Source organism: Netta rufina (genome assembly GCF_964035555.1).
Source record: "Netta rufina genome assembly, chromosome: Z".
Taxonomy (NCBI): Eukaryota; Metazoa; Chordata; class Aves; order Anseriformes; family Anatidae; genus Netta; species Netta rufina.
The window spans coordinates 34,101,937-34,125,673 of NC_140126.1; the positions used below are offsets into that span (position 1 = coordinate 34,101,937).

At 36.9% G+C, this 23,737-nt stretch overlaps 1 protein-coding gene across 1 annotated transcript in view; it reads right to left on the reverse strand.

Moving 5' to 3' along the window:
- RORB (RAR related orphan receptor B) overlaps positions 1-22,584 on the reverse strand; it is a gene marked incomplete at both ends in the record, with an annotated part of 38,496 nt that extends 15,912 nt beyond the window's left edge. The window contains 4 exons of the mRNA XM_084305565.1: positions 13,394-13,795; positions 16,944-17,085; positions 21,484-21,569; positions 22,539-22,584. Of these exons, the coding sequence (XP_084161691.1) occupies positions 13,394-13,795; positions 16,944-17,085; positions 21,484-21,569; positions 22,539-22,584 (676 nt within the window). The remainder of the gene's footprint in view (positions 1-13,393; positions 13,796-16,943; positions 17,086-21,483; positions 21,570-22,538) is intronic.
- Positions 22,585-23,737: the final 1,153 nt, after the last annotated feature.

Sequence of the window (23,737 nt, forward strand, 5' to 3'; positions counted from 1 at the left end):
AATAGTTATTAGTTGTAACCAATATGAGGTCTTGAAAAATCAGAAATATTCAGGCAAGCTATATCTTGGAATGATCAGTTATATCTCATTCTGTCCCATATATGCCTGCGTAGTTTTCTGTAAATACCCACTATATTAGCCGTTAAGTCTCATCATTCTTTTCATTCTGAAAAAAAAATAGACATTTTTGGTTCATCATGACTCTGAATTTCAAAAGATTTAATATCAAATCACACCAGAGCAGTCTGTGTGGTAAACATCTATATTAAACTAAATAAAATAATAATAATAATAATAATAATAATAATAAAATTACAAGTGGTGTCTTAACAAGATTTTTAAAGAAAGCTGATTTTATAGATTCATCATCTGGATTATAGAAATGCCTGCCAGCAGGACTGGTTTCTCAGAACAGATAAGAACAGGAGAATTAACATGTCCAGCTTTCACAGAATTCTCCAAAATAACTGGAGAGACAAGAATTTAGTTTTAGCATACAGCTCAAACCTCCAGAGAGGAGATGTGTCCACCAGATCCCAACCCTGCCCTGATAAAAACACTGCAGAAGAGGGAAAACATGCTTGAGATGTTTCAAACATTCTCTAAAACCTGTTGATTAATGAGAAAAATAGGAAAACTGTATTCTTCCCCAAACAGTCAAGTGGGCAGGCAATAATTTGGGACAGCTCCAGAAGAATTGTGGAAGAGGCCAGGACAGGGTGAGCTGCAGGGCTGAGTAAGCTGTGGAGGTGCTCCCCCTACGGCAATGCTGATGGGGCACTGAAAGGTGCTGGGCAGGCAGGAGGGTGGGTGGATGTGTAGATACAGGCATTTACTGAGAGACAGGCCCACACCATGGAGAAGACATCAAAACTTTTGTTTAGATTCTCCTCATGTGACAAGATCTTGGCAACAGCAGCCTGTGCTTTTTAACAGCCCTACTGCAAGTCGTACCTCTATTACATGCCTCCGATGCCAAAGCTAGTTCCTGAAAGCCTTGCCAAAGATTATGGTAAGATAGATGGGGGAAAAAGTAACAGAAAATGAAACTTAAATCAGAAGAATCAATTTAAGAAAGAAAGACAAGGAAGAAATAACTTGAACAATGCTGTAATCCAGTGTGTAGGAGAAATCAGCAGCACTCAGTGAGACACAGAAAGGATGGTGGACAATGAATTAATTGGGACTTTGCAATACAGCACTGTAAAATAAAGTAAAATATGTAGAAGAAGATGCTCAAAATAAGATGAAAATCATACATCAGGAAGCTGAAAGATTATCTGTCAAAAAAAGATTTATTCTAATTCAGAAAAACAGTTGTGGATTTCTTGAAAGAAATACTTTGTATATGCATGTAATTCTATGGTCTGTGAAATGTGGCTGATCAGACAAGATTGCCTCAAAGCTTGTGACCTGATGAAGCAACAAAAACATGAAAGAAAGATGTATACATGTACTGTGAGTAAAACAAAGGCTGTACAATATGCAGAGGAGACTGGTGACAGAATAAAAAATCTACAGAACATGCTGCTGGGTTGGCAGCTTGATGGAAACAAATTAGCCTATTAAAGCCAATACCTGAAAGAGGTCATGTGCAAATATTGATGGGAACAGTCCCAGAGCATAATGATGTATCTAACTGGCACTAAAAGAATTATATTAAGCTATTAGGGAAAAGCAGCATCTCAACAGTGAAATGTGGAATATAGCACATAGCCAAGATATGGAGGAAGAAGACCATGAGAGATCAATGTTGCTCTAGCAAAAGAAACAGCTTTAAATTTGGTCTGGTCTACCTAAAACTACAGGGACAAGAAAAATGTTTGATTCTGGAAGACTGGCCTAGTGCAATAAGCTGCAGCATCATTAGTGCAGTAAATCCATCCTGGTTTCTTATGGACGCATCACTTGCCCTTCCTCCTGTGTTCAGCTGGGTAAGAGGCCTCAAGTGTGTACGTGGTGCCTGTCTACACAGGCTGACTGGCCAGCAGGCCAACACCTTCTGGGGTGGACACAGGCCTGACCATGGCTTTTCTCCTTCCCTGAGAAGGTCTGGTCTTTGTCAACAGCTGAGTAATCTCTTTTGCAAAAAATTTGTGGGAATGTAAATTTCTGAGACCACTGACTGCCTTTGCTGAGGATGAACAGGAGTTAAAGAAGTACTGGGTGTGAGAACGTTAAAGAAGTATTGGGTGATACAAATACTTGACAGTTCCTTCCTTCCTTCCTTCCTTCCTTCCTTCCTTCCTTCCTTCCTTCCTTCCTTCCTTCCTTCCTTCCTTCCTTCCTTCCTTCCTTCCTTCCTTCCTTCCTTCCTTCCTTCCTTCCTTCCTTCCTCCCTTCCTTCCTCCCTTCCTTCCTCCCTCCCTCCCTCCTCCCTCCCTCCCTCCCTCCCTCCCTTCCTTCCTTCCTCCTCCCTTCCTCCCTTCCTCCCTCCTCCCTCCCTTCCTCCCTTCCTCCCTCCCTCCCTCCCTCCCTCCCTCCCTCCCTCCCTCCCTCCCTCCCTCCTTCCTTCCTTCCTTCCTTCCTTCCTTCCTTCCTTCCTTCCTTCCTTCCTTCCTTCCTTCCTTCCTTCCTCCCTTCCTCCCTTCCTCCCTTCCTCCCTTCCTCCCTTCCTCCCTTCCTCCCTCCTTCCTTCCTTTTCCCTACCTCCCTCCTTTCTTTTTCTTCTGTTGTGTTTAACCCGGCTGGCAGCTAAACACCACAAAGCCGTTCGCTCACCCTCCCCCCTTCCTCTCTGGGATGGGGGAGAGAAATGGAAAGTGAAGCCCATGAGTTGAGATAAAGACAGTTTAATAAGACAGGAAAATAATAATAATAATAGTAATAATAATACAATGATGATAATAGTACTACTAATAGTAATGTGTACAAACAAGTGATGCACAATGCAATTGCTCACCACCCACTGACCGATGCCCAGCCTAACCCCGAGCAGTCCGGCCCCCTCCCCCAGCTAGCCACCCCTATATATTGTTTAGCATGACTTCAGATGGTATGGAATACCCCTTTGGCTAGTTTGGGTCAGCTGTCCTGGTCTGTCCTCTCCCAGCTCTTACTGCATCCCCAGCCTGCCCGTTGGCAGGACAGAGCAAGAAGCTGAGATGTCCTTGGCTTAGTATAAGCACTGCTCTGCAACAATTAAAACATCGGGGTGTTATCAGCACTCTTCTCATCCTAAGCCAAAACATAGCATTCTACCAGCTACTAGGAAGAAAATTAACTCTGTTCTAACTGAAACCAGGATATCTTCATTCCTTTTCTTCCTTTCTTCCCATATTTCTTGTTTTAGGTTTCAGTAGACACCTCACAATAGGTACTCTCCAAAGGTTGTGACAGCTCAAGCATGAATTGCACCAACGGGTTAGGAGCTGTTTAAATCTGAACTACATACAGAAAACTGAACATCGCAACCTAGATAATATAAATCAGCCTAGTGCAGACCTGCAGCGGTCTTTCATCAGCTGATGAGTCAGTCCTGTCTTTTTCAGACATTTCCTTGTAATATCTGGAGATATTCAACTGCAATGCCTAGGAAAAACTCCAGCTTGGAGTCAAGTTCAGTGCTGGTGGTTATAGGTCTAGTAACTCCAAACATTGCACGCAATATTCACCAGCTGTGAATTTGGCCTGCTAAGTGGAAATTATCCACAGGATTCAGCAGTGTCTGTTTTCTACAGGCTCTTTAGTTTTTTCATTTGTCTGTCTTTTCTCATGAGAAATCCTAGGTTTTCTCAGCATTCCCTTCTTTTGCACTGGGAACTGAAGAACTTTGAAGTGTGCCTCCTAAAACACTGATAATCATCCTCAATTAAAATGAATAATGAATTTTTAATTTGCCACTTACCCTTAGGATCCAGTTGAATAGCTAAGAGCTCATCTCAGCTTATATCCTAAGTTGAGCTCTCACAGGGATCCACTTTGAATTAATGCTGCAATAACACCACAGCTTTGGCTGGCTGCTATAAGCATGCATATCAGTTCTTAAAACTATCAAAACTCCTGCTATACATTCTAAATAAAATCTCCATTATAATACTCAAAATAATGGCAGGGTAATACCAAATTAACATTTTTCTGTGTTCTAATTCAAGGGAACTATGACCGTAAATGTAAAAATTTGTGAACAGGTTTCATTACATAGATTACCTCAAGAAATTCTGAAGAAATTCTATGGCAGTAGAGGCAGTGATTCAGGCAATAAAGAAAAGATATGTCCTGTAGTGGCTGTCCAACATGAATATTGCATCCTTCCATCTGTTTTTACAAATGGGCTGGCTGAAAATTCTTTTTTATTTTATTTTATTTTATTTTATTTTATTTTATTTTATTTTATTTTATTTTATTTTATTTTATTTTATTTTATTTTATTTTATTTTATTTTATTTTATTTTATTTTATTTTATTTTATTTTATTTTATTTTATTTTTAATATATTTTTAATAGAAAAATAGAAACAATTTTTCCGAAATGTGGTTCCAAAAAACAAATTAATGTTTTTATCTGTCCCTGGTTTTCTCAATAGCATAATGCATAAAGGGAAAATAAATAAATAATAATAAAAAGCTAATCAATTACAAGAAATGACAATACAATTGAATAAAGTCCTAATTCAAAGGAACTTAGAGGATGGACCCAGAATTCAGTTAAAACCTAGAGGATTTATAAATGCTTAAAGGTCTCCACTTAATAATTCTTTCCCTGGATCTCTGCCAATTTAGTCAAAAACGTATATTTTATACTAATTAGAAATCATTTTGCTGGCAGCAAAAGCACAAACCAAGGCAATGGCTAGAGATTACGGGACATGGGCTCTACAGGCACCATATAATTATCACAAATTCATTGAGATGAACTGTTTCCTAACTTCTTCAAACACAGATTACACAATTGTATTACAATTGAGACTGTTCCAAAGCAAGAATGTGGTTTCATTTATTACAATTAAGCAAACATTGTTAGAATGGACATTGTTCACTATGAAACCTAGAAATATGCATGGAACACTTGGAATATTAAAACTCTTAAACTACAGTTGTAAGGCTTTGACCTGTAAGTCTTCAAAAGATTGGGAGAGTTTAGGAATACATTTGAGCATTTTTTTCTCTGACACAGGTTTCTATTCATTTTTTTTTTAAAGATTTTATACTATTTAGGTGTAGAACTGCTTTAAAAAGCAATAACAAAGCATTCTACAGTAGTTCTATTTTCCCATAGTGTGACACCTGCATTGTAGTGTCACTGTATAGAGTCAGAAATTGAAACAATTTGATTGTCATAAACAATCCCAGTGATTTCACCTATTCTGATGCTCATTTGTCTGAATTTTAGTCTCATTGCACTGCAACTTTGCAATAAACACATGCTTGTTCCTCACTGTGTTTCAATCCAACATTTTCCTCATATGTTTCCACTCCTGTACAAAAATACTGCTGCTCTTTGAAACGAACTATCAAAAATGAAAGGTATAGGTCTCAACCGAGCTGGGAAAAACATCATAAACTACATAATGCACATTATTCATAAATATAAAAGGGATAGTAGTGAAATGCATGATATGATGAATGAAATCTACCACACAGAATGCATGTGGTGTACAAAAGTCAACTATGGCAATGGAAAATAACACTTTAGATGTTGCATGTGTACTGGGAAACAAAACAAAACAACAACAACAAAATAAAACAAAGCTTTCTGTGTTTTTCTTGTGGCTGGAGGTTAGAGAAGAATCAAACAATGCTGTATGCGATGAAAAAGAAATACATTACAGCCCCCACATTTAGCTCTTTGAAAAGCACAGGGTACATATGCATATTGTCAGTACTGAACTGTCCAGAAAAATCATGCACGAATATCAGCATTGACACTGAGGTAAAGGGGTTGTCCGGATGAGGAGGTAAGCAATTTTTCACTACTAATTCAACACACGTGACTTTTGGAGATAATATGATACTTCTATATACTACAGTGATTCCTAACTCTTCACTGTTTTGCCCCATTGATTCTCATCTGCAGTGCTGTCTTTGCTGCCTCAGAGGTTGTGTGTAAGACACAACTTTGCAAGGCACCATACGGCACCATACATCACATGCCACATACCCTCCATGCTCTGTTCCAGCCTTCTTCTTCTGAGGGTTTGTTTCTTAGAGAAAGCCAGTTACCATTTCTTCTGCTGACACTGCGACACAATACAATATAATACAGTTCAGCAGGGAATCAGCTGAACAGATATTCCTATGACTGACAGCTATAGCACACCTCAGTACTTATTATACCACTAGCTTTACGTTGATCTTTTTGTGTGATTTATAATATGATAATATTCACCGTACAGTGCTATTTCTGAAAAGATTATCATGATATATGGTAATATATGGGATGCATGATATGTTATTTTACATATTTTGACTGCTACAAATGGTTGCTTTCTAACTGCTTTTTGGATTCTCAATAGAATGAACACATTCTGTCAAGTTTGCTTATATAAGAAAATATAACTTTTGAGAAAAAGAGGAATTTTATGTACTTGTTTTAATGGATTAGAAATATTCCCACTTTAAAGAAATATATTATCATGCTTTGGGATGTAAGCTATAGATTAATTTGTTTTAAATAATGTTTAATATATTTTTAATTCATTTGTACAATGGTCTGAAAAGCAGGTCAAACAGAACCAAACATCACAAAATATTCCCTATTCTCAATCTCAGCTAAAGATATAATTGATTTTAGGAATTTAAATACTTGAAGCAGTGGTTTATGTTTTTCAAATAGTCATAGCTGCAATTAAGATGGACCTCGTTCTCTTTGGTGCTGCAAACACAGTCAGTAGACATTTTTCATTTCTTGAAAATATGCATCATTTTCCAGAAATTATTTAACTATATGTAACCAGAAATCTTGAGTATTCCTACCAGCAACAATTATCCTCATAAAGGGCAATATTTAAAGTGGCATTTTCTGCAACATCTATAGTGCATGGTCTGTAATGTAATCAAACTCCATTTAGAAACAATGTCAATGGACATTATTGGTAAAATTAATGTGGCTCTTTTAGTTGGCTAGCATTTGACATATAAATTGAACTAATTGGAAGAGAATTTTTTCCTTCTCTGAAAGAGAAAAAGGATTTCACTTTCAGAAATATCAAAACAAACAAACAAACGAACAAACAAACAAAAAAGCACAATCCAAAAATAACAAACAAAACACCCAAACCCTTTATAATTTACAGGAAAATTGTCTCTAGAATACAATTTTAGTCTATCTATTGCATTTTTAAATAGTTTTAGGTTAATTGCTTAATTGTATAAATTTGAACTTAGTATAGTTAAAAAAGCACATTGCATTCTGCTTGTTAAACTGCTGTAATTTGCATTAAATGCAGCTGAAAATGACTTCTATAACTGATATGAGACAGATCTGAAGTCCACTGCAGATACAGTGAGGCAAAGTGGATGTTCAGTGACTTGAAAGCCACGGGGTGAATTTTTGTTTTCTAAATCTACATCAAGAGTTATAACACAAACTCTGCTCTCTCTGTCTTCTTAAGTCAGTAAGAGCTAAAATATGCATTTAGTAAAGTATAAGAACATGATCATTTATTTGTTAACATTTGGATCATTTAAACTATCAGTGTGAGAAATACATATTCAATACAGCCTTTATATAGATCTATAATTAGTCTGGTTTTGATCTGTAAATTGTCATTTGTAAATATGTAAATTTACAAATAAAGATTACTAATCTGGAAAAGATAAAACTAGAGAAAACTACAAACTTTCAAAAATATTTCAAAAATTCTGATAATTTTATGGCAATTTTGTTGGCCAAATTTATTTCTAAATATTTAAAATTCAGAACCTGCAATTATATATATATATATAGCTATTTTCATTTTAACATCAGCTCAGCTAGAATTTTTCTGCATCATAATATTTTAATTTATTCCTCCACCCTTCTGTCCATTTCAGATGAAGTGGAAATGTTTCCTAGCTGAGCTAAGCTGTCAAATTAGTTTTGAATCTTGCCATTCCCCATTTTCTTCTTTAATGTACAAGAAGTGGAAAAGATTACTTAATTACCTTAAAAAATTAACAGAAGAGGGGGTTCTAAGCTTTATTACATTAACTGAAATGAGCACAACACTGAAATATTAATTTATTCTGATTGTTACCTTTAAATAGGTAATGATGATTAGAAATAGTGCCCTAAGGGTATCTGCATGGAAATGCTCATGCTGCACATTTTTAACTGCTCACTAGATGGCAACATCGCTCTGCTGAAATACAGCTGTAAGGCTGTACACATCTGCACACATCTGCCCTGCAAAATTTGACTACCACCTTGGTAGAAGAGATATTAAAACATGGCTTAGAAAAAGAGGTGAAGAAATATTATGCAGGACTACATTTACACAACCTTTTTGTTTTACTATGTAGTGGTCCATGGGCTTGAAATGAAGCTACAGACAAAAGAGAACATCAACACAGCTGTTGTTAATGTCGCCTTAGGTATGGGCTTTAATTTAGAGAGTTCATTGCATTTTAAATCATCTGATCTATACAATAACCTTTGAAATAACATCTAAGTGATAAGTATACATTCTGTAGACAGTCCATTAATTTTTGATTTGGCACAGAGAGCAAGGCTTGGAGGTACAGTTAAGGGAGTTAAAGAATTAACAACAACAGCAACAAGGAAGGAAGGGAGCGAGGGAGGGAGGAAGGAAGGACGGAAGGAAGGACGGAAGGAAGGAAGGAAGGAAGGAAGGAAGGAAGGAAGGAAGGAAGGAAGGAAGGAAGGAAGGAAGGAAGGAAGGAAGGAAGGAAGGAAGGAAGGAAGGAAGGAAGGAAGGAAGGAAGGAAGGAAGGAAGGAAGAAAGGGAGGGAGGGAGGGAGGGAGGAAGGAAGACCAAACAAGGCTTTAAGAAAGTAAAGCCTGGTAGTCTCATCTGTCATCAAGGCAAGGAAACTTTTCCATTAACTTCTACACACCAAGGCCTTAAGGACACATTTTGTGAGGAAAATGCAGTGCTGTTTTGTAACAGATAACGTTATGCACATACATTGAAACAAGATGGTCTTTAATTTGACCAAGTTTAAAAATAAGCCTTTAATATCACACTTGGGCACAAGCATTACTATTTTTTCTCTGGAGCTGCAGTGGTCAGGAAACAGAGCTGCTTTTTCCCTTAAAGAGTTCCCATGCACAGGCTGATCTTTGCCTCTCTCTCTCTGTGAGGAGAAGGACATTCTATGTATAACGAAATACTTGGTTTCAACACAGAGGCAGATTGGACCTGAGTTTGAGCTTCTACCACAGCAGGAGAAAATTCTGCCTTCCCAGACCTACAGATATAAGGGAGACACAGTACCATGAACCCCTGGGACATACTGCCAGCTTTGCCTGGCTGGTGGGACACACCTGGCTTGTGCTGCCAATGGACAGCAGGACAAGTAGAGAAAAAGCATGCTCAATTTATCCTGAATTCATCAAGCTGAATACTTCCTCTGTCCTCTGCCCACCTTGGCTACAAATCCAGCTCATGGCTCCAAACAAGATGCCTTGAGTCACAGATGAAAATACCTGTCTTAAAAGTAAAAGGAAATAACCTAGAAATTCAAGTGATGTCAAGATGAAGCTCTGCTCCTTTCTGATTATTTACCAGCTTCAGATTATTTACCAGTTTTTTATTTCTTGGGGTTTTGAATTTCTTTTTGAATCGGGAACTGGAATACTGACCGGGGCAGAGCCTAAGGCACTCTTCTGCCTAATGGGTAACTACCTGTTTTAATCAAGCTATTCTTCATCATAGGCTCTGGCAGTTACATGATAAATTTGTTTCTGTATTTGAAAGACTGCTCTTTCTTATACTCAGCATTCTCATCATGATCAGATAAGGTGCAGTTGTACCCTGGAATATTCAGCCTATTTGGAGGAATATAATAGTTCTAAATACCTCTGAAGGAGCCCTATATAACTTCAATTTGTCAGCATGTCTTTTGCCTACACTTATTTCCTGGTACAGTATTTAGAGATACTGGTAAGCATGTAATGCAGGATGAGCTACATTTTGCTTACCATGGCATTCTAATATATATATATTTTTAAAGTATCTGCTGTATAAAACTTTTGTTTCTCAAAACTGTTAAAATGAACAATTTCCACTTTCACTATTAAGTCTACAACAGATCAAGGTATGTTCAGAAAAAAATAGAACTTTTACATTTAAATTAAAACATATAAGAGTTAAGATCAAAGCATGCCTGATAATTTTGACTTGTGGATAAAAAATAAGATGTGGAGAAAATAAAGTAAATGTTACATAAATTATTTGGTAGAATACCATTGAAAACATTATTTCTATATCTGAGTCAAAATGATAGGGAAATGAAGAATACTTGTTTAATTTTTGAGAGAATTTTACTGTTTGCTAGTGGACAAAAAGTAAATACTAAAGTACTTTATGCAGTTGCAGCAAATTGTTTAGTCAGGTGCAGCAGGGGCCATTGTTAGAACTTGTTTAACAAGCTTTTAACATTTTCATTAATAATCTGGAAGAGAGGGTTCACAGCATGTTAATTAAATGAGTAGATAACTCCAAACCAAGAGAAGTCACAAATCATCAATGACGACTGAGACCTAATGTAGCAGGATTGAAAAGGACAGAAAAACAGAAAAGAGAAAACAAGATTTAAGCTTAGAAATGTGCACTCAGAGGTCTCTTAATAAGAAATGTCCTATACAGTAAAAAGGTAAATGAGAAACAACCAAAGCAATAGCACTGAAGTAGTAAGCGGTGAAATGGATATTGGTTAAAATATGATGCTATGATTATAATATGTAGAGCTATGATTCTGGGCTGCCTGCAAATAAGACTTGTGAAAAGCTTACTCCAACTTTAAGGAACTCAGGGATGGAAGGATTCTCACACATTTGTTTATGAGGAGGATTGCATTCAGACAAGATCAAGTGCCTTGTCTGAATCTTGTCAAGATATGACAAGGCAAGTGTGCTGGTGCTTAAACAAATACACTTTTGAAGAATTATGAACACCAGAACAACATAAAGAATGGAAGTCTGAATCTGGTATAAAGTCTTCAGTGAGGATAAGAACTAAAATGACCTGGATACTTAAAACAGCAGTTTGGAGTATCAATAGGCAGGATAGCATAAAGTACTATCAAGCACAAAAATCAATGCAGTATTGTTTTTCTATCTCTTATATTCTCTATTCACCTACCAGTTAAGGTTATAACTTCTACTTAACATGACTTGAATTTATTTCTAAGTTTCACCAGACTAAGTAAGAGAGAGTGAAATTTAATCATGTTTTAATATGAAATCAATGCATCCCACTTGCTTAGAGTTTTCATTGCTAGACTGTGGCTATATAGATACTCACAATCTGCTGCAGCATTAAGAGATGTTTTCTGATTGTTTTTAAACCTTGAAAATGTCTTTCATCTGTGCTCAAATTCCGATACTTTATGGTACCTCTCTTCCATTTTTTTTTCTTCAGTTGCATCAGTTACCTGTTATACTGCATTATCTCTCAGTAAAAATGTTACCACTCTTCTGCAGGTGCCACAAATGACATAAAAGCAGAACTGGGGTAAAATTCTAGTAATTTAGGAGCCTCAGTTCCAATTTCAAATAGAAGAGGCAATTCCAACACCTATCATCTGTTGTCAGCTCAGAGACAGGCCCTTAGCTGTGTCTTTCTCTCTGCAGTTGTGGATTTCCCCCCTTTCTCTGCTCAGGAAAGGGAATACCAGTCTGATGGTATGGAGGATGAAAGAATGGGAAACAGGGCAGTCAAGTACAGGGATGGAACAAAAAGCTGGGAGAGAACAAAAAGCTGGGTGAGAATTCAAGAGTAATGCATTATTTCTTAGTGATCCTGCAAGAGATAGAAGTTAAACACTTTTCTAAAGCTCTGTAAGTCAAAAGATCCCATTGATTTTGGTGGACTCCTTTAGCTGTTACGGATATAATCTCATGGCCTCTATGTTGGGCTCAGTTCTGTAACTGAGCACTAATTCAATTAATGTACTATCAGAACTGCGATACTTCTTGTACCTCCTCTGAACATCTCTGGGAACATTTCCCTTTGGTACAGGGTGCTGCAGAGAAACAGATCTCAGGATTGTTTAAATTGTCTCTCAGATGGTTCCTTGTAATACTAACCACCGTTCTAGTACTGAGCTTTGAAGAAATCATTCTTAAGTAATATTCACAAGTCCCCAAAACCAAGCAGGAGAGTGGAAAAAAAGTTCATCAGTAATCTTCAGTAATCCACACTGCTACACTGTAGGTGTAGGTCTTCACTGGACAGCCTAGACCAAACATGACGCAGGGAAATGGCACAGGCAAACCACAACTCCAGGGCAATCTGTAGGTCTGAGTACATGCATATACTTATACATCTTAGCATACATACACCCATGAGGAGGAAGGCCAGGCCTAGTTGGTGTTTATGGTGTGACATTAAATAATTCATTATAAGTGCTTTTGAGCATATTTTGGTTTATTTTATTTATAACTTTATTTTATTTTTGATTCCCATTAGAGAAATCTTATCCCTTGATTATATCCTCAGCCACAACTGAGTCATCATACTTCACTTGTTCAGGTGGGAAGTACCTTTAGGTATTAGGATGCTGATCTCCTTCCATTATATGCATTTATATCAGAGGCAGTACCATCAGTTGAATTGGAGAGATAGGACTAGAAGTGTTAGATGAACAGAAATCCCTTACAGAAGAATCACCTGTTGCCATTTAAACTGTCTCATCTGACACTGAGGGCTCTATGCTACTTTTCAAATAAGAAATGAAGGGAAGGGTGCTCCAAGGAATTCAGGCAGGGGTGTTCACAAAACTACCTTCACCTCTGCTGAGCTCATGAGGTAAGTGAACTTGTTCTGCATGTACATCCACACACCAGGAGCTGGTGTTTTTAACTATGAATACCCTAGATTTAGCTGCCGTGGGGATTCTGGGTGTTGACAAGAATACAGCTGGCTAGCTGAAGAGATCATTTAAGCCTCCTAGTAATGAGCTCATTTGAAGCAAATGCCGCACTACTAATTATCACTTGGTTCTGATTGATTCATCACCTGCTTTGGTGCTCGTATTTCACACACAGAAGGTAAACTGCTTGGTTTAAGAGACTGAATAATTCACAGAGTTTATTTAAAACAGAATCATTTCAACTACTTCCATTTCTTTCATTTAGTTCTTGTATATGTGTGCAAATATATGTGCATATGAACATGTAATTACTGTAGAACCATGTATGGAATGCCTATAAAATATTTTAATAAAGACAATATTGTAATCTGGTTTATATTTATCCATTACACAAGAGAAATAATAATTTTCCTTACCTATTTCAGTCATGGATATCCCCGGAGCTAACTGCCCATTGTTGAATGAGCTGTAGGTAAACAAGTTTGGTACAGAGGTGAGGTCATAGATAGGTTCCTGTTTTATCTGTTTGATTCCAGTCATGTCTAACCCAGACTGATCTGGAGAAGGCTGGGCAGAATCCACATTGTAATAACCCTCAGACTTTGGCAGGTCGATGACGTGCCCATTTGAGTAGGTGCTGCCCGTTTCATTATTCAGGTTGCTCAAGCCATTGCTGATGCTGTTGCTGTAAACCCTGGCAAGGGCTTCTGCCTCGCCACTCTGCTGCTGCCGCTGTTCCTGCAGTCGCTGCTGGTGCTTCTGCACTTCAGCATATAAACTATCCCTCTGCTTTTTGGACATTCTTCCAAATTTCACAGCTGAAAAATAAAGCATAATGTAAATCATTGTCATCTTTCTTTCTTCTTCTTCTTCTTCTCCCTTTCTTTTTTTTTTTTTTTTTCCTTGATTCTTTTCAACAAAACCACTTCTCTGATATTTAATTTTAATATCATTTTTTGCTGTGGAAAATTATTATTATTAGAAATGAGAGAGAATGCAAAGTATTACACTGCATCTCACAAAGATGTATCTCACAAAGGAAAACTATCACGTGCCTGGATTTACAAGGTGACAACTGTTAAATTCTATTTGACAGGAGGGCCTATGTCAAGAAACTCACTTTCTACCGTGAAAGTTAAAAAGACCATGTAACTTTTTTTTTTTTTTTTAATATATCTCTGTGTCCACTGAACATCAACCCAGAGCTGTAGAGCTGTATGAAATGCACAATCTCTGGATTCATATCCCATATGATTTACCAACTTTCCACAACAGTTTAAACTGTGCATTAACAGGATTAGCGCTATGGATGAAAACAAGCCCTAAAGCCCTATTATCACATCCTTTCAATGGGGTGTTATCTTCACACATTTAGAAAAATCTTGCAGGTTAGAGTTATAACCTAGAAGACAATAACAGATTTGAAGGTAAACAGCATAAATGAATATCATTTTTTCCACAGAGGAAAGTCTCAGGGATTTACACAATCAGTTTACATAATCTCCATGTTTAAGATCCATGAATTCCTTCTAATGAGAAAGGCAAAAAAACATCAGAGTGAAAACCAACCTTCCCAGGAATAGGACACACTGAGATTAAAATTTTCAAAAAATAAGAAGCTGATTGCAGTGGAACTATGAGAAGTATATCCACATACAGGTATATCCACATATATCCACATGTATATCTACATACAGAGTTATCTTTTATTTTTCCATCTCTCTTTAAATTCTGGCTTTCTACTAGCCTGGACCTAGGATTCTCAGAGCAGAGGTAGCTGTGCTGTAAGACAAATAAGATCTTTCCATTATGATACATCTAGCAGAATTTATCAGAGAACAGACAGGAGGACATTCCTCTGGAAATACTTGTTTTTACACATTATGAAGAGTATTTTCCAATGCTGAGTATTTCCAGTCCATTTGTAATGGAGATCAGTTCAGAATCATCACACTTAGTAGGAGAGGATGGGCTTGTCTCCCATTTTTGCTATCTCACAGTTCAGTTATAGACCTCAAGAAGATTCTGAGCCTACACATGTAGGTGAGAGTGAAAATCTTCTAATAGGAAGAACAACAGAAAAAGAAGGAAACAATATGAGAATGATGTGCCAGAAAATTGAGGGGGTGTTAGCCTGTTCAATTTATTTGAACTTTACTTTGAGAGTTTGTTTTTCTTGTCATGAGCCCCAGCTTACTTGAAGCCCTCCATAAAGTCTACAAGCCACTTCACATGGACACACAAAGGCTGTCCCTGCAACTGGCCCATAGCACATTGCACTTTCTTACAGATGACTGGATTTTGAAAAATGCAACTCCGTATTTTCTTCAAATTTAGAGCCTCAGTAATAAAAACAAACACCCACTGTTTATTCTCATTATATATTCATTAATTGGATTCTCCAGCTGCTGTCAATTAGTATCCTGCCTCCGCACGATAAAAACGAATCTGTTACATGGCTGAGAGGTAAAATTCACATTCATTTTCTCTGCTAAAAAAATCCATACAGGCTATTTTAAACTTGCAAGAGCTCTCAATATTATTAAGTATAAACACCCTCACAGCAATAATGGGAGAAGAAAGTGATGCTGTCAAAAGAATCCCTTTCTTTACCTGTGTGCAGTGTTCCCTGAATTATAGGTTGGGAAGACAGGATTGTCAGTCATGCTAAAATACTTTTGTGATCCCATACTTGGGAAATAGTACTTTTTATGGGAAAGTACGTGCTGTTAAATTACTGAAATTTTGCTACTTTAGTTTCCTCCAGGAGGAAGTGGGAGCTGAATTGTCAGAGTATATGGTATGCTAGGACCAAAAGAACTCCATGAGATAGCAATGTATCTCCCAGACTGGTGGAACAGGTAAGCAAGTTGTTTCAGTGAGACATAAAATATACGGAGGCGGGAAAAGACGTTTTTAAACAAATTTAAATTTTTAAACAAGTTTATAAACCAGGCCATATAAAGAAATAGCTCTTTATGTAACTTCTTCATCAATGACTTAATTTCAAATGACAGATTTTATGTAAATTGTTTAAGACTGAAAACTGCTGGCAGGAAACCTAATTAATATAACCTGTCTTCAAAAACAATGTTTTCTTATCATACTTCCTGACCATCTCAAATGTGATTGTGAGCTGCACAGCCTTTGTATTAGCAGTGGTGGCTGGGGCAGGTCTGCTGTGGGCAGCTTTGCTCAAGCCTCCCACCAGACCTTCAGCATGACTTGCCCACATCTTGGAAGGTGGATCAGAGCTCTACAAAAGATCCTACCTGTGGATAAACTGTGAAGCCTCCCCCTGGTTTGATTTCCATTTTCAATGCTAAATCAACATTTCTTATATAGACCCAGACCCAGACAGGAGGACAGGAGGCAATACACAAGTGAAATAAATGCTTTTTTTTTTTTTCTTTTTTCATTAAAAAATGCCAGGTCAAGTGCTCTGAATAAAATAAATGAGTTTGAAACCTTAATATTATCTTCTTCTTTTTTTTTTTTTTTTTTTTTTTTTAATAATTGCCTACTTACTGTCTTTAGAGATCTCAAGGAAAGGGATGCTTTCTTACCTCAATATTTAGCGTTATTAATATAAGAAATTATATAAACTAGAATATAAATCCACCTCTGAAGAGAGGATGGACCATTTTGTGCTTTTAATCAGAACAGCACATTTTATCAGAACAGCACATTTTCCTCCTAACTCTTGATGCTTCCAAACCAACACTGCTCTCCATTTTGTGATTCCAATACACACACCCACTCCACTCCCCCCTTCCACTCCCCCCCCCCCCTGAAAAATAACCTCCTTTGTTAACTGGCAAAGATCTGTGTCTCGCAGTGCATGCATTACAAAGCAAGGAGCTTCTCCTCTCTCTTTTTCTAGAAATCTACAGGGAGTTTAAGCAAGTCAGTAGTGAAGAAGGGTTTCAAAGGGATTAGGCATGAAGCAGGAATCTGACTCCTTACCATCTCTAGACATTCCCAGGGCAAGACATTTCTGCAGTCGGCAGTGTTGGCAACGATTTCTGTTGGTTCTGTCAATTAAACAGTTTCTCTGCCTTGGGCAGGAGTAGGAGGCATTGTTCTGCTGACTCCTCCGAAAGAATCCCTAGGGGCAATGAAGAAGAGAAACAGAGTATTACCATGTGCGTATATGTGCGCACACTCACACACACACTCACAGCCATGCTTATTTCTTATTTAGCACAATGTTATTTATGCTGTGGCTTTGCTGATGAACTAAACATGTATAGTGGAATTAAAGAACATGCACTCCCAATAAGGAGAATTTTTCTTTGTAGAAGAATATTAAATAATTCCACTTTGTTAAGAGACAAAAAGTGGAGAGTTACAGAATACACTCCTACTGTGTAATAACTACAAAGTATCATCTAGTGCTTGTTCCTTACAGAGGAAAAGACTGTCAGAATTTGTAAACAGACAACTTAAAATACATATTCTGACTATTTTCTTTCTTTAATGAAAGATACTGGTAATATCCAGCACTGGTTATGCGTAGCATTAGAAGCTAAAAAGTCTGCTGTTTAATTTAACCTGGCAAATGTTGATCTGATCTGGAGAGACCATACACTTCAGGAGTGAAAAGTAATTCAAATTCAAGCATAACAAAAGCACTAGGATTTAATGACTGTATCAAGTAAACCTGACACACAAAGGAGAAAGCAACACCGTTAGAGACTACCATGAGAAAATATAGACATTTCCCATATCAATGCAATATAAATATCCATTTTATCTATTAAAATGTTTGTAGTTATTCTATCTTCTAGAAGGTTTGGCTGGACCATTTGGCAAAATATCAAAGAACTAGAACTAATACTTAAAGCCTTATGAGCTCTGAAGTGCTACAATCATCACCAAGAGGTACTATTACTGTAAAAGTGACTTGAAATGAAAGAGTTGACTAGAGAAATGAAATCAGGAGATGAAAAAGAGAGAGGGAGAAAAAATTTTATAATATTCTTTTTTTTTTTTTTTTTTTCCTGTAAAATAAAGAACAGGAGGAACATTGAATCTAGAGACAGAAAGAGAAACAAAAGACAGAAAGAAAAGAAGTTCATTGGCAAACTTAACAGCTGTGGAAACAGGTAACTGCATGGCTTTGTGTTGGGAAAGGTGAAGGCTAGTCGAACAACTGCAGGAAACCACAAAGAGAATGCATCATTATTGTAGTTACACTAGTTATCAGAAGTGACACAAAAGTGGTTGTGCTTTTCTGGGTTGGTTTGTAAACAGCTCTCAGTGGAGTCAGAAAGCAAGAGCTTACTGCACTCATTAAGCAAAACCAGTGTTATCTCCATGCAGACTGATAATGATAAAATATGGAATCTGTAACTGCTGTGGTTTCTGTGAATGGCTCAATTTGCTTGCCAGGGGTAGCAAACAAACTCTCACTCAAGTCCTTGCAAACCAAATCAGGGTGTCACAAGGTGTCAGTAACAATGGGCTATAGGCATGATATCCCGCTAAGGAGACAGAAGTGGTAGTTCCTAATGTTGAGCATAAGGAGACTATTTGGCCTGTGCTGGTTTTATCAGTGATTATATCTAAAAATTAAATTAAGTTTTATGATTTGTACTGCTAAGAGAATGAACGTCCATGCATGAACATAGGGTGGCTTTCAGAAAAAATCTGGTAGGGACTTGCCTCATCCTGGCTGACCAAAACTTTCTTCTTGCTGTGGAGGTGAGCTTAATTTAACACTAGATGGATGATAATTGCAGATAATTCTTACCCACTTTTTGAACTTTACAGCCAATTTGTTTGTGACATGAGGAACATTTTCTGGTTTAGATTTTAGTGGCTCTTCTGTGGATATGGATTTGAGAGAACAAATGAATTAAAAGATGTTAAAAACACACACACACAACCATCTAGCACCAACATGTCTTAACCTGCAGTGCTGTTTCTATCCATTGTCTGATCTCCTCTCACAAGACTATTTTTTTTCCCTCCCATTAAGGTTGATCTCCTCTCACAAAAACTTGTTTGTTCCTTTTCTGCCCCTCTTAGGAAAAAATCAAGGGTTACATAATGAAGTTAATCTACAGCAGGTAATTTATTTCTCCAAGGAGACTTTTGTAATTTGTTCTTCATGCAAAATATCTCAGTGTTTTCTTCAAAGTAGAGAGAAATATCTTATTTCATGTTTAGGGGATCTTTATATAATATTGGCTATATTTGCTGAGAATAATGACAGTTAGGGGAAGCAGGGAATGAATCATTACTGAGGCCACAAAAACTTCAAGACAGGTCAGAAGTAGCAAACACTTTGTGCCGGGGCCAGCAGAGGAGATGAGAAGAGACCTCTCATCAGAAAAAGGAAGTTTTTTTGTTTGTTTGTTTGTCTTCAAGCTTTTTGTTTCTCAGAAGAAACCTGTCTTCAGGTTTCACACTGACAGTGGAAACAATGGCAGCAGACACCATTTTTTCACTGGCTCCAGTACGCTACTCAGTATATGCAGGTGTGTATCATGGAACTGCCACAAAGTTTATAACACCCCTTAAGCACTTAGGATATGCATTTGCAGTGGCAGAACTAATGCAGACATGCAGTGAAAGGATTTTGTGTCCCCTGGAGTCTGTAGCAATGACAGCAGCAGTGTAATCCTCCAACACAACATCCTGAAATGCTGTGGCCCTCTGGTGTCTGGCTCAAATCCACACATGCTGGTGGATACGCTTCTGGTCTCTTTCTTCTGCACATCCTCTCCCTTTTAATTGGTTCACATTTCTAATGCATTCAGACAAAAGGAGCTGGACATGACCAGTGTTGGACATTAGTGTGTGTGTTGAGCAAATAGTTATATAGCAGCTGGGTGATGAAGAGTAGAGTTGCACTGCTTGAGACAGTGCTTACCTTAAGAGAGAGGTCTTGCAGAGGGAGAGGCTTCCTCTTGAACCTGATGTGAAAACTGACATCTTTTTTTTTTTTTTTTTTTTTTTTTTCACAACAGACTCACAAAACAAGATTAGACTAATTGATCTGATACTGGAACAAAAACCATAGGCTTAAAACTGCTGTGAGTGCAAGAGAAGTTATTTATTTCAAAAAGTGGTCCTCACACAGAGCTGAGGGGTGTCATCTCCCCATAGGGTACACAAAAGGCCAGCATTAACCCTAATCACATCTACAGGAGACTCTACCCTTCATTCTACTCTTCTGTGGAGGCTGGGTATTGAGTTAATACTCTCATTTTCTGCTTAAAGAATTTCTCTCCAGTCATTTTTGTGCCAATGTTGAGGTATCAGATCAACACATGTCTTAAAATGTGTTAATCTTAAACACAAATCTTAACACATGTCACTGTTGGAAAAATATGCTTATTCCCAGTCCAGTCAGTGTCACATTGTGGAGTCTTTGTTTAAAATTGTTAATATTTCTGAAAGAAATCTGATCTTTGACAATATATTGTTTCTTAACATGTTGGCATTAAATATTTTCATTTCTGAATAGGTGTACACAAGTTTTCAGATTTTACACATACAGAATTTCACTCTACAGAATTCTCACTCTACAAATATGTGTCCACCTTTAAAAGCACCAGCTTGTGTGTTTCCATACAGAATAAACCAGAGATATTGTCGTCATCTTTGCATCTTCTCTTTTACATTTAGAGCTAAAATAACAGTGCATATAATATAAAATTCTGTTTTCCCATAGGTAATAATTTATTTCCTTATATAATAAAAAGTACAGAGTCTTTTTAAAGTTGAAAACTTAAGCCTTTTTGTTGTATTTGCTTGGGGTCTGATTACAGTTATTTGAGCCAATGTCTGGGATAATATTCTAAATTTTTATTTATTTATTTATTTATTTTTGTCTCACTGCCAGTTCCTAGCAATTCCACTATGCTGGAGCTTATAGAGAAGAAGGAAAAGGATCCTTTTACACTACACATAACATAAGGCATCTTTTTCGTTTAGAGACTACAATTTGGCTTGCAGAGAATGCAAAGTGTATAAAATACGACTAAACTGACACCAGTAAGCTTTTAAGATGTTGAACTGAGATACCGTATCAACTTCTAATGCTACAAAGAATATGTAAGAAACAATCCAGTTCTCAAGCTGATTTAAAGTAGAACTTGTGTGACTTTAATTTGCGAGTTTATTTTATATTATAAAATAATATAAAAATAAATAATAAATATAAAAATAATACAATGATATAATAGTATAATATAATAATATAAACATAATAAAAATAATACATAATATAAATATAAATATATAAATAATAAGTATAAAATACTTTTATCAGATGTGATTAATTCATGTTTCAAAAGAGGATGTAACTCTAAAGACTATTTAATGAAAAGAAAAGTAACTTGTAAAATCAGACACAGAACACATGTATATGATCAGCAGGCTTTATGGTCTTCGGTTTCTCTTGCTTGAAAGAGTGTAGAAGTGTATTATTGCATACACTAATGCCTGAGGCTAATGCAGATGATGATGACTATTCTGTACTCAAATCTCATACCTTGCAGCCTTCACATGTGATGACTCCATAGTGTATTCCAGAGGATTTATCACCACAAATTTTGCATGGTATCACTTCAATTTGCGCTGAAAAATAAGACAAATATTTTGAGTATGTAATTCTATTTCATTTCTTTCTTCCTGAAAGGAAGGTTTTAAAAGATAGAGGTAGACAACAGACAGGCTGTGTCCCCCTGTTTCCTCCCCTGATAACATAAAACTGCTTCTTATTGTACTGTATGTTTCTGAATGCTTTGATTTGGCAGAATTTAATTTCTTCATATTATGTAATTTCTGCCATACCCCACAAAACTCTTAAACAGTTTAAGTTATCTCATGATTAACAAGTTTTTCCTCATATTCTTCTCTTTTGTTTTTACTTGTTAATTTCATCTTAATTATTACTAATGACAGTCATTAAGGATCCTAAATAATTGTCTAGATTGTTCTTGCTTACACTTTTCAAATATTCATGACTTCATTTTGCAGAGGTAGGTTTACATGGTATGTTTTGGTGCATTTTGCAGAACAGTAGAGGTGATGAAGTTTTCATATCCTTCAGATTATGGCTTCAAGACACACAAAGATCTCCCAGTAGGAGAGATAAGTTTGCCAACGATTACTTAACCTCTCTTTCTCTTCAAGCGGTTTGTTTGAGCCCCAGCTCAATAGTACTACTATTACTAGTACTTAACATCAATATCAATAATTAATTTAAAATTAAATCAACAAACAATTGATTAATAATTATTAATTATAGATTATAATTAATATTAATTAATAAGAATTTTAAAAACAAGTAATTAATAAATAATATGGATAGCTATTAATAATTAGTATTAATAGTACTACTAGCCCCTACTCAAAAATAGGCAATATCCAGACCGAGGTTAAATATCCAATAACTGTGTGATGGGAGAGTCAGGCACTACCTGAAAGTGTTTGAATATGTCTATCTTTCATATCCCTTTATAAACCAAATGATTAGAAAATTACTGTCTTCTATGTGTATATCCTTTTCTTTTGGTAATGTAGCCATTAATTTCCCTTACCTACTTTGAATTCTGCGTATGTTTCCGTTTTCTACATTGTAAGAAGACATGCTCTGAAATTTAGGGAAGGATTGTACTTATTCTAGTAAGAAGCATTGAGTTGAAATGAAACCCTTTTTTTTTTTTTTTTTCCTATTCATTTCTTTTCCACTGTGGAAGTACGTTTTCTCTGGATTTCTCCTGCAACCTGGAACTAGTATCATACTTGGTAAAGACCAGTACTCCTGGCAGATATTGGTTGTGGTTTAACCCCGGTAAAGAGTCACACCACACACAACTTCTAGCTCACTCCCCACCAGTGGGATGAGGGAGAGAATTAGAAGGGTGAAAGTGAGAAAACTCATGGCTTGTGGTAAAGACAGTTTATTAGGTAAAACAAAAATCTGTATGTGCAAGCAAAGCAAAATAGTTCTTTCAGTACTTCACATCCACAGACATTCAGCCATTTTGGGCTGCATGGCATCATTCAACCCTTTCCAGGAAGCATAGTTTATTCACCACATGTAACAGTTATTTGGCAAGACAAATGTCATAACTCTGAACATCCTCATCTCCTACTTCTTTCCCCTCACCTTTTATTGCTGATCATATGATATGGGATGGATCCACTAGTCAGCTGGTGTCAGCTGCCCTCACTGTGACCCCTCCCAGTTTCTTGCACAGCTAGTGGGGTAGCATGAGAAGCAGAGAAATCCTTGGCTCAGTGTAAATACTGCTCAGCAACACCTAAAATAGCAGTGTGTTTTCAACACTATTTTCATCACAATTCCAAAACAGCACAATTCCATCTATTGGCTTCTATAAGCACATCAGTGATAGAAGACCACAGAAATTGCAGGACCTCTCTGGAAGGAAACAGGAGACCTGGTTACCTGGAAAGGCTGAGGTACTCAATGGCTTTTTTTCCTCAGTCTTCACTGGTAAGAGCTCTAGCTACATAGCCCAAGCTCCGTAAGGCAAAGTCAGGGACTGGGAAAATGATGAACTGCCTACTGTAGGAGAAAATCAAGTTCAAGACCAGTGAGGGAATCTGAAGGTGCACAAGGGGGCCTGATGAGATACATCCACAGGTCCTGAAGAAAACAGCAAATATAGCTGCTAAGCCATTGTCCATCATTTGAGAAACTGCAGCAGTCTGGTGAAGTTCCCATTAACTGGAAGAGGAGAAACATAAACTAGATTTTTAAAAAAGAAAAAAGGAAG